The sequence below is a fragment of the Rattus norvegicus genome, chromosome 1, assembly GCF_036323735.1.
Source record: "Rattus norvegicus strain BN/NHsdMcwi chromosome 1, GRCr8, whole genome shotgun sequence".
In the NCBI taxonomy this organism is placed as follows: domain Eukaryota; kingdom Metazoa; phylum Chordata; class Mammalia; order Rodentia; family Muridae; genus Rattus; species Rattus norvegicus.
In genome coordinates this window covers 9,331,965-9,343,849 of record NC_086019.1, presented here as the reverse complement: position 1 = coordinate 9,343,849, position 11,885 = coordinate 9,331,965, and the positions used below count along the sequence as shown (strand labels likewise).

Below are 11,885 nucleotides of genomic sequence, written 5' to 3'. Positions count from 1 at the left end.
CACGCTGAATCCTCTGCCCCTCGGTCTGTCAAGCACATCTGTGTGAGCCAGCAGTTAATAATGCCCCGGGGACGTTTTTTTTTTTTCTTGCCACTTTAAGTTAGCCTGCCAAAAAAAAAAATTCTTATTTGAGAAATAGCAATTTTGAAAATTTTGCAAGAGACAGATGCTTACTGTAAAAGACATTGGGAAACAGAGGGAAAGGTATAAAGCAAGTAAAAAAGAAAAAAATCGTTCCGAATCCTAACTCTCTAACCATTGGTGCGGCTGACATTTTCACACACACCACACCACCCCCCCATTTGGTTTCTGTTCCTACCTGAGTTTTCTGATCTAACACAATCCAAATACTACCCTACAGTAGAAGCGTTCCTTTGAAAACACAGTATCTATCAGGAACACATGGCCCGTTGGCCAGTTTTCCTGATGTTGAGCCGGCCAGTTGCTCCTATTCATTTTGTGTTAATTAAACTTGCCAGTTGCCGTGGCGCACACCTTTAGTCCTAGCACGACAGAGTCAGATCCCGTAGATCGTTGAGTTCAAGGCTGGCCAAAGCTATATAGTGAGACTCTGCCTCCAAAAGAGAGTTTCCTTGTTGATGGACAAGAACACCCTCTCCCCCGGTTTATATTGTGCATTCTTCTAAACACTTTGGGGGCAAAAAAAACCCCCTCATTTAATCTTTACAGTAGTACAAGGATAATGATATAGACTCATGCCGCTGTCTTACAGATAAGCATGTCACAAGAAAGATTAGGCAGCTCGGACAAAAAAGGAACGTCGAAAACACTGAACCAAACAAGAAATAACTAACAAGGAGCAGTAGAACTTTCCCCCAAAACTTTGTGTCCTTGCAAAAACTGAGTTCACGACAATAAATATCAAGGTTACATCAGGAAATTATTCCAGAAAAAAACAAAAACAAAAACCAAAAAACAAAAAAACTAGGGCTCTTTTTGCTTTCCCACAGAGACGCTGGTGTTCAGATAGAAAATGAGTTGATGTTTTAACTAGTAGCTATTTCCACGAGGCTTTGAGTAAGAAGAGTGAGATCCAAGGGAGGTGAGGCAGCAGATTAGTCCCCCTGCCCCTCCGCGCAGAGACTAAAATCACCATGAAAAGGTAGAAGCCGGGTACAAGCTGGTGTTGCTTCACGTAGCTACTTAGTAGCAATCATAAAGCCCCTATCCTGCGGCTCTGCTTTTAATCCCTGGAACTACGAGTGAGTGGTTCGTTAGCAAGCTAAGCATCTTACCGGGAGCAGCTTTTTCCGCCTTCCCTACCTGAACTGTTCAGCAAACACGGTGACGGGCAGGGTGGCAGCTGTTGATTCTTTGACAGAAGGAAAGACTATATTTTGGGGTAAAACTAACCCCAAAGCCTCATTTTATTCCTGAATGCTTTGGTCCACAATGATCTTACTGTTGGCTCTTCAAAAAGCACTGAATGGCTAGGAAGGAGACCTCTAGGACAGAGGGAACTCAACCCTTACAGGAATGGATCTGGATTCAGAAAGTATGGTCAAGACCTCAGTGTGGTGTGCTGATGTCCTTAGACTCTGCAGTCTCCGTGCCAGCTGAGAGTGTGGAGAAACCCATGAGACTAATATGGGATCGGGGTGGGGAGATGGGGCAGTCTTGCAATGCTTCCAGAAGGCTTATTTCCAGAAGAGAGGCTCCAAAAAACGAACAAACGAAAAACAAAACAAACAAAACACACACACACACACACACACACACACACACAAAACAAAAGAACAAAAGACAAGAAACAGCGGGATGCACTTAAAAAGCTGGGGCACTATTGTAGAAGACTGTTGAGTCATGTTATAGAAATGGTGGCAGTTTAGAATCACCAAAGGGAGTGTCTCACCCGCTGCCACACTGGGCAGGTAGGTAAAGATACCCAGAGGCTCACCTACTGTGTCGCTCGCTTCCCCTCAGTGCAAGTCACCATGATGGGCAAGTAAGTGGTGGACAGATGGGAGAGAATCAGAATACTTTGATCATGAAGAGAGGTGCAGCTGGAGAGGAACAGCCCGTCATGAAGAGCCTGTCCTGTCTGCTAGATGAAGTCTTAGCCACCCACGGCTAGGTCCATGGTCGTGCTATAGCAAGTGGCCAGGAGTAAGGAAGTGGAAGCCATCTCTGCCACCCCCACCCCACTCAAGGCAGCATGGTAGAGCTAGCTGGCCCTGCCCATTGGCAGCCGAAGCTTTGGGTGAGCTAACCTGGGCAGCGCTGGAGAGCTCACCCTGGAGGTGTGGGTGTGGGAGGGTTGGATCGCTGACCAACTCAGGTGTCACCAGGTCCAGATCCAGGGCTTTGAGTTGGCACCCCGACAGCTACCCCATCCATGAACCGCTGGAGCGTGTGAAAGGGCCAGTCCTGCAGATCCAAGGCTGCAGACCTCCATGACACAGGGTAACAACAGGAAGTCTGAGAGGAGTCCTGGTAAGGATCTGGTATCGACAGTATTGCAGAAGCCAGGGACCTCCAAGCCAGATCAATGATTCATTGCAACGGACATTTGCACATAAAGATGTGTAGACAAGGAGTATACTGTGTGACACGACACGGCACACTACACAAATTTTTCACCAAAAAAAAAATGTTTTCATGTTTTATTTTTGGTTTTGTTTATTTGTTTGTTTTCTTGGGGGAGGCTTGCAAGGGCGGAGGGCAGATACGATGGAATGAGGAGATGGGGGGGATTGGGGTGCATGATGTGAAACTCACAAAAAAAGTCAATAAAAAGGTTTTTTGAGTTTTGTTTTTTGTTTTTTGTTTTTTTAATTCCCAAATGGTCCACAGGCTGTAAGGTGGTGGCCAAAAGCAACTGAAATGGTCCCTGTTGTCTGTCTGTTCGTATTTATTTATTTATTTATGGCCCCAAGTTCAAGAGTGGGTGGGTCTGTGTCTATAGTTACCAAAAAGAAAACGAGAATAGAGAGTTTGGAATTGAGTGTGAGGGTTTCACAATTGTGCCTTATTCCTACCCCCACCCCACCCCACCCGACCCCACCCCCACCTCCCGCCTTGGGAATGTTCCCTTTTGACATAAAAACAAATATGTCTGCAAAGGATTAGCCTCGGATCCTGCTCCTGGAGGAATTAACTCCTAGAGGTCAGGTAAGCACAAAGCCACATACAGGTCTCCCAGTGCCACCGGTCATGTGTTCAGGGTCCAAGTGAGAGAAGGGGCCGAGAGAAAGCAAGGCCTGAGAAGGCCTGACAAAGTGTTCCTTTGAAACTGCTTGTTGGGCTTGTGGTTTGTAAGGATACCTAGAGTTTCTTCCGTGCGTGCGTATTAAAGTGTGCGTACAGGTGCGTGAGTGTGAAGTGTGCCTGTGCACGGGGAAGCCAAAGGACAAGCCCAGGTCTCATTCTTCAGGTACCAGCTGACTGCTTTTGAAGCAGTGTCGTGGGATGGCAGGAACTAGGCTAGCTGGCTATCGAACACCAGGGAGCCACCTACTTCTGTCCCCCTAGCCCTAGGATTATAAACGAATTTCACCATTCCTGGCTTCCTTTTTAAAAAATCGTAGGTTCCGAAGTTTAGAATCATATCCTCATGCTCACGAATCAAGTAGTTCACTCAGCTATTTCCATAGTCCTGTTTATGTCGTGGCTGTTTAGGAAAAGGAATGCGCCTTCCCCTGGACCTGGAAGCCACCAGGTCTGCGGGTTTTTACAAATATACCTCCCCGAAGAAGATATCTTCTGCTCACATCCACAGACTCAAACATCTTCATCCTGGATAGATCTGCTGAGTGTGTGTAATGAGCCTGCTGTGATTTAAGCTGAGGGACCAGGTATCTCAGGGTCTACAAGTTGGCACAGAGACTAAGTAGGCACCATGTAATCCCAGAGCTTCAAAGGCCCAGGTCACCTAGCCTTTTCCGCGTGGAAACTGAGGTAATATCCATGTCCTTTCTCTTTCTATCTTCAGAATGGCTTCCTGGAGCTCTGCAGCCTGGATGTTTATAGTCACCCAGAACCACCACCACAGAAGGCCAGAAATGTCTGTCTGTTCTTGTCTGGCGTCGTTCAGAACAAGTGACATTATTACCTCTCCACTTTATTTGCCCTTTTGACATTTTTCAAAAGTCACCAAATTGACTGGTTGAGTCATTAAATTAAGTCTGGTTTAAACATGGAAGTTTTGCTTGAAGTGTCCTTAAGACATTTAAGAATGACCATGTGTGGGGGCTGGGGAGTTAGCTCAGTGGTAGAGCGCTTGCCTAGGAAGCGCAAGGCCCTGGGTTCGGTCCCCAGCTCCGGAAAAAAAAAAAAAGAAAAGAGAAAAAAAAAAAAGAATGACCATGTGTTTTTGATATTTATATCCTTGTGTGAACTAGTCATTAGAGAACCTTAGTTGTCTGATAGGGACATCAGCTTTCAACCCACTTCATTCTATGTAAAAACCATGACATCCTTTTTTTTTTTTTTTTTTTATATGTGCACCTATTAAACTATAGTTGGTAATTATTCCTACTTTGTCCTTAATGCTATGATTTTTTGTTAGTTTATTTAATGTGCATAACGTGGGCGAAAGTTATATGTGGCATGTACAGGCACTACATGCATGCCTCATGCTCTGCAGAAGTCAGAAAAGAGTGCCGGATCTCCTGGAACTGGAGTTACAGACATTTGTGAGCGGCCATCTGGGTGCTGGGAGCCAAACCGGGATCCTCTCCAAGAGCCACAAGTGCTCTTGACTACTGGGTTATCTCTCCAGCACCCCCCATTCTCACTCTTCATGTTCCTGTCTGCACAGTATAGAACTGGCTGAGACAGGCCAGTCTACCAGTTTGAATGCACCCATATATATGTACATATATGTATGTACGTGTGGTATGTATGTACGTGTGGTGTATGTGTGTGTGTGTGTGTGTGTGTGTGTCATTTTGTATGTAGGCAGAGATCGAAACTGTAGATCTGGCTGCCTCTGCCTCCCAAGGGCTGAAAATGTATACCACCATGTTCAGACCCAAATTATATTTCTTGGAGCGGAGGAGAAAGGTTGAAGACACACCCTCTTGCTGTTAAAAAAAAAAAAAAAGGCTTTAAGCCAGTGGTTCTCAACCTTCGTAATGCTGCAACCCATGAATACAGTTCCTCGAGTTGTGGTGACCCCTGACCATAACATTATTTTCATTGCTACTTCATAACTGTAATTTTGCTACTGTTATGAACTGTAATTTAAGTATCTGTTTTCCGATGGTCACTTGAGACAGGTAGAGAGCTTCCAGTCACATTTGTCTCTTAGCCAAACCTGAAGCCTCCTATTCTTGGTTGTGTGTGTGTGTGTGTGTGTGTGTGTGTGTGTGTGTGTGTGTGTGTGTGTTATCATTGCTTTGTTTACAGAGTTGTGCTTGGTACCGAGTCAACTCTTCCTTCTTTTTGGAGTCTCAAGGGTCAGGAACCATCCTTCCGTAGGCATTCATTCACACTTGGTTCATACCTTCTAGGTAAGAATGTTTTCTTAACTGGGGGACTTTAATTAGGAACACTAAGCCATGGTCTCTGTTAACTTGTCAACAAGAAGAATCCCAGGCCACTCCCACTGCCGGTGCAGCACACTGAAATGCCAATGATCTGGACCATAGGGACCAAACGCCATTGTTTCACATTCAGGAAAATCAAGTATTTTCTGCAATGGACCACAGACCACAGTAGTCTGTGTAAAGGTATTTGTGGAAGCATTTGTAGCCAGACCTTGGCTGAGGTTAACTATTGTCTGGGGAGACTGCTTTCCCACCCAGAGGAAGAGGGGAACTGTGGGAACTAAGATATCTCAGGACAGTGAATTTGATCCTGTGAGGTTATCTCTCTTCCTCATTGTCTACTTTGGGTCAACCTTGGCTTATGGGCCCTGGTTTCACACGTGATCCAGCAGTGCAAGCTTCCCCATACCACTGTCACTGGCTTCAACCCAGCCACAACTTGGGCTTGATGACACAATTTCTTCAATATACAAATGAACTCAAGTCTTCCTGTTCTCTCACACACTCATACAGAGCTAACACACACACACACACACCCCAAAACAAAAACAAAAAAAAAATACCTTGTCATATCTAAAGGGTAGAATGCTTTTTGAAGAAATCCCAATAAGAAACAAGTTTTCTAAGAGGTATCAGAAATCAATTGTAAACATTATTGTGAAACTGAATCGTGATAGTCCATGACAGACCAAACTGGTGGCTAGACTTATGCATCGGAAATAAGTCATGCGACCTCGTAAGAATCAGTGAGAATGTGACACAAGTTTATATAGGTTTTTCTTAAGTCATAACTTATTCAAAAGAGTTCCCATGGGTGCTGAAAAGTACTTTCAGAAGAAGAAACGATCAGGAGGGGAGGTAAGGAAACTGGGAAGGTTTTCTAGCACAATGGGAGTGTAACCCATGTTGATGCCACTGGTGTCGCTAAATGAAAAGACAAAAAGATTGCTAGATGCTTAGGGTTTATTATATGTAGGATATATATGCTGGGGAAAAGTCTTACAAACGAAATACAGGGTCTTCAAGGGTTAGGGTACAAATGCTGGGAAATACAAAGTCTTCAAGGGTAGGGTACAAATGCTGGGAAATACAGAGTCTTCAAAGGTTAGGGTATACATGCTGGGGGGGAAAGTCTCAAAAACGGAATACAGAGTCTACAAAGGTTAGTGTATATATGCTGAGGGGAAAAAATCTCAAAAATGAAATACCAGAGTCTTCAAAGATTAGGGTATTCATGCCGGGGGGGGGGAGTCTCAAAAACGGAATACAGAGTCTTCAAAGGTTAGGGTATATATGCTGGGGAAAAAGTCTCAAAAATGAAATACAGAGTCTTCAAAGGTTAGGGTATATATGCTGGGGAAAAAAGTCTCAAAAAATGGAATACAGAGTCTTCAAAGGTTAGTGTATATATGCTGGGGGAAAAAGTCTCAAAAAAAAAAAAAAAACAGAATACAGAGTCTTCAAGGGTTAGGGTATATATGCTGGGAAAAAAGTCTCAAAAATGAAATACAGAGTCTTCAAAGGTTAGGGTATATATGCTGGGGGAAAAAGTCTCAAAAATGAAATACAGAGTCTTCAAAGGTTGGGGTATATATGCTGAGGGGAAAAAGTCTCAAAAATGGAATACAGAGTCTTCAAAGGTTAGGGTATATATGCTGGGAAAAAGTCTCAAAAATGAAATACAGAGTCTTCAAAGGTTAGGGTATATATGCTGAGGGAAAAAAAATCTCAAAAACGGAATACAGAGTCTTCAAAGGTTAGGGTATATATGCTGGGAAAAAAAGTCTCAAAAATGAAATACCAGAATCTTCGAAGGTTAGGGTATATATGCTGGGAAAAGAGTCTCAAAAATGAAATACAGAGTCTTCGAAGGTTAGGGTACATATGCTGAGGTAAAAAAAATCTCAAAAACAGAATACAGAGTCTTCAAAGGTTAGGGTATATATGCTGGGAAAAAAATCTCAAAAATGGAATACAGAGTCTTCAAGGGTTAGGGTATATATGCTGAGGGAAAAAAAACCTCAAAAACGGAATACAGAATCTTCAAGGGTTAGGGTATATATGCTAGGAAAAAAGTCTCAAAAATGGAATACATAGTCTTCAAGGGTTAGGGTATATATGCTGGGAAAAAAGTCTCAAAAATGAAATACAGAGTCTTCAAAGGTTAGGGTATATATGCTGGGGGAAAAAAATCTCAAAAACGGAATACAGAGTCTTCGAAGGTTAGGGTATATATGCTGAGGTAAAAAAATCTCAAAAACGGAATACAGAGTCTTCAAAGGTTAGGGTATATATGCTGGGAAAAAGTCTCAAAAATGGAATACAGAGTCTTCAAGGGTTAGGGTATATATGCTGAGGGAAAAAAAATCTCAAAAACGGAATACAGAGTCTTCAAGGGTTACGGTATATATGCTGGGGAAAAAAGTCTCAAAAATGAAATACAGAGTCTTCAAGGGTTAGTGTATATATGCTGGCGGAAAAGTCTCAAAAACAAAATACAAAGCCTCCAAGGGTTAGGGTACAAATGCTGGGGGGGGGGGGAGTCTCAAAAATGGAGTCTTCAAAGGTTAGGGTATGTATACTAAGAAACACAGTCTCAAAAATGAAATACAGAGTCTTCAAAGGTTAGTGTATATATGCTGGGAAATACGTTCTCAAAAACGAAATACAGTCTTCAAGGGTTAGGGTACATATGCTGGGGGGGGTCTCAAAAACAGAATACAGAGTCTTCAAAGGTTAGTGTATATATGCTGGGAAATACAGTCTCAAAAAAGGAAATACAGAGTCTTCAAGGGTTAGTGTATATATGCTGGGAAATACGTTCTCAAAAACGAAATACAGTCTTCAAGGGTCGGGGTACATATGCTGGGGGGCGGGGGGAAAGTCTCAAAAACAGAATACAGAGTCTCCAAAGGTTAGGGTATACATGCTGGGAAATACAGTCTCAAAAAAGGAAATACATAGTCTTCAAGGGTTAGGTTTTACACTTTCAAATCGATTAGCAAGATACCAACTGAGATTACAAGTACGGTTACATTGCAAAACACAAACCTCTTGGGATACAAAGTAACAAGGACTGAAATTCATCAACTACAGATACATTTTCCTATTGGTTGATCACAATACTTCAGAACTTAAGAGGCTTAAGTAGTAGGTTAAGCTAGGCAAAGAAAATTCTTATCTAATGTACTTAAGCTTTTTTTTTTTTAATTCCAGTACGTTTTCTCAAAGTCCTGTGAGAATCATGAGTGTCCCAGTCAGCCAACACTTTCGATTGATGCTTCTTCTCATTAGTTGGCCACTTGACTTGGCTACCCACAGGGATTTCTTTCTTCCTGTCAGATATGACTGACAACCAGTTTTGTCTTTAAGATAAACGAAGTCATAATTCACATTGGTACAACATCACATGAAAAATATTGAAAAATACATTTAAAATTCACTTTTGAAAACGAAGACACCGACAGCTTCACACGGAACTTTCCTATAAAGCTACACACAGACACACACAGTAGGCTACCAGAAGGACAAACTACAAAGCGAGCTAAGAAGAAGAGCGACTAAACTACATCCAATCCTGAAGGTAGACGGGTCCCTGAAAAGAAACACACGGCCTAGTTACGGACGCCCTACGGAGATCACCCCCTTCTCTTCAAAACATCTTCCAAGTTGGAGAAGCCCAACTTTGCCCTCGTGCCCTTCCTAGGCAGTGCTAACACGCAACTACGCAGCTAACATCACTACGACGGCTAACACTCAACACGATATTTACAAATTAGCAGCTCATGTTTTGGATCTTGGTTTTGATTATATGAGAATAATACAAGGCTAATAATATGAGACTAACAATATCAGGGTAATAATATGATACTACTTGCAGTTCGATTATGGAGTACGCCCGCACTCACTAAGTTTGGTACAAAGCATGAATACTAAGGATGATATATATATATATATATGTATTGGCACAGTGCATGCAGTTAAGAGAGTCCTTTTTCTCAATCTACTCATGGCAATAAGCTAGAAACCCCATTCCTGTTTTTCCAACGCTTCTCTTCAAACTGTAACTGATGTCTGGAACTGGAACTGGTGTTTGAAACATCTTCCAGAAGAGAAGCACCCTCTTAAAAAACCAATTTATCTGAACGCGTGGTGGAAATGGGGCAGGATAGCGGTGTTGGTGCCAGCTGTGAAAACATGAGGGGTCGGGGGTAGCGGGGGCTGGCCCATATTCACAGCGCTCATTGCTATTTGGGCTTCTTCTGGCTGTGGCTCTTCTTCCTCTTCCTCTGCCTCCTCTTCATCTTCTGCCTCCTCTTCTTCTTCTGCCTCTGGTTCGGCCTCTTCCTCTTCTTCGATCTCTTCCTCTTCTTCTATCTCTTCCTCTTCTTCCTCTTCTTCCTCTGGCTCTGGCTCTGGCTCAGGCTCGGGCTGCAGCTGGGGCAGCAGCTGGGGCAGCTGCAGCTGTAGAGGCTGCAGCTGCATCTGGGGCTGCATCTGGGGCTGGGGCTGGAGCTGCAACTGAAACTGTGGCGGCAGCTGTGGCTGTGGCAGCGGCTCTGGCAGCGGCAGCGGCGGCGGCGGAGGTAGCAGAGGTGGTGGCTGCTGCTGTGCCAGGCAAGTTATCCTATGGGGCAGCGGCTCCCCGGCCCCCACAGGGATGGTGCCATTCATGAAGCCATTCTGGGGAGGAGGAGGGGGCAGCTGCCAGAACCCCAAGAGAGAGGAAATCTCCAGAGAGCCAGGAATGGCTATATTTACAGCATCTACCAGCAGCTCTTTGGGCAGGGTGACCTTCCCAAACCCCTCCTTAGCCATCTCAAAGCACTGACTGAACTTGACAGGCGACTGACACTCTTGCAGAGGAAATTCCTCAAAGAGACCCATGTTGCAAAAGCCCTTGAGATCTGCTTTCATCGGCATGCTTACGAACGGGGCAAAAGAGGTAGGAACTGGGCTGTACTTATGCTCCTGAAGAATGATCGGGGGAGGAGAGGAGGGAACTACCCCAGGGTGCAGAGTGAAAGGCTGCTCTGGCATTGGCTGCATTGGCGGCATAGACAGCATAGGCTGGGGAACCTCCTCTGGGGAAGCAAGCACTAGACCATGAATCTCAGGAGGCAAGCCCCCATCAAGCCCGCTCTCGGGGGGCATTTCTAACTGGAAAGGAGGCATGGGATCAGCCTTGATCTGGAACGGAGGCGCAATGGGTTGGTAACCGCCCTGGTATTCTCCTGCTTGCAGGCTCTCTTGCATCAGCTCCTGGGAGTGGGTCTTCTTGGTGTGACGAGTGAGGTGGTCTTTGCGCCCAAATCTCTGGGCGCAGAACTGACACAGGAAGTCCTTGCATCCTGTGTGGACCACCAGGTGGCGACGCACATCCTTCCGGGTGTAGAAGCATCTCTCGCAGTGGTCGCACTGGTGTTTCTTCTCCCTGGGCGCGTGGTGGGCCTTTTCTTCCGCGTGAGACTTGAGGTGGTCCAGCAGGACCTCGGTGCTCCCCAGCTCCAGGGTGCAGACGCCGCAGGTGAGATCGCCGCTGCTGGCCGAATGCAGGGCCATGTGCCTCTTGTAGCCCAGCATGGTGTGGTATTTCTTGCCACAATCTTCGCAGGCGTAGATCATCTTGTTGGGATCGTGGGTCTGGAGGTGATTCTTCAGATGATCCTTCCGGTTGAAAGTCTTTTCACAATGAGTGCACTGGTGCGTCTTCTGGGGAGAGTGCGTAGCCATGTGTCTGGAAGCAAAGAGGAGCGGGGGTTACACTTCACAGTTTGCAATAGAATTACTTTATGAATGAAGAAAAGGCAGGGGGCAACACCATCAAGACATTACGGGTTATCCTCTTTAAGGTCTTAGTGACATTTTCGCTTTTATAGACTACTCTTTGCTGTATTTTCCCCCCCCGTGAGTACGACATTTTACCATTTAAAAAGCCAAGGGTTACTAAAAGGCAGATTCAACTTTGTACCTAGAAGAAAGACTGACATATTATACTTTCCTGCTAGCTATAGATTTAAAAAAAACGATGTGGTTATGAAGTGTATTTTTGGAAGGGGTAAAATAGGTGTACGACACTCTTCAGACATTTCTAAACTCCCCAGCTTGACCCGATTTGCACAGAACTCATCGGTGCCGCATTTGGATGGCGGCCCTAACAACAGCTCTTAGATTTTCTCTATCGACTGAGATTACTTTGTAAGCCAGTCCTGCCTTTATATGCATCTCCGTCGGGTATCATATAGGATGGCATAGCCACCTGCCCTCTAATGTACTTCAAATCGCTTTCGGAGTGCATCCATTTATCTATCTATCTATCTATCTATCTATCTATCTATCTATCTATCTATCTATCTATGTATCTATCTATCTATC

The 11,885-nt window shown here is 44.5% G+C and overlaps 1 protein-coding gene and 1 long non-coding RNA gene across 10 annotated transcripts in view; one reads left to right on the top strand and one right to left on the bottom strand.

The window, feature by feature from the left end:
* Positions 1–4,439: 4,439 nt before the first annotated feature.
* Positions 4,440–8,467, top strand: LOC134484946 (uncharacterized). Its single transcript, XR_010062755.1, has 2 exons — positions 4,440–7,206; positions 7,674–8,467. It is a non-coding gene; the product is annotated as an uncharacterized LOC134484946 (long non-coding RNA).
* Positions 6,456–11,885, bottom strand: part of Plagl1 (PLAG1 like zinc finger 1) — a 40,329-nt gene continuing 34,899 nt past the window's right edge. For all 9 annotated transcript variants that reach the window (XM_063281345.1, XM_063281356.1, XM_063281350.1 and 6 more), the window contains one exon: positions 6,456–11,247. In XM_063281345.1, coding sequence (XP_063137415.1) covers positions 9,648–11,247 — 1,600 coding nt within the window. In that variant the 3' untranslated portion in view covers positions 6,456–9,647. The remainder of the gene's footprint in view (positions 11,248–11,885) is intronic.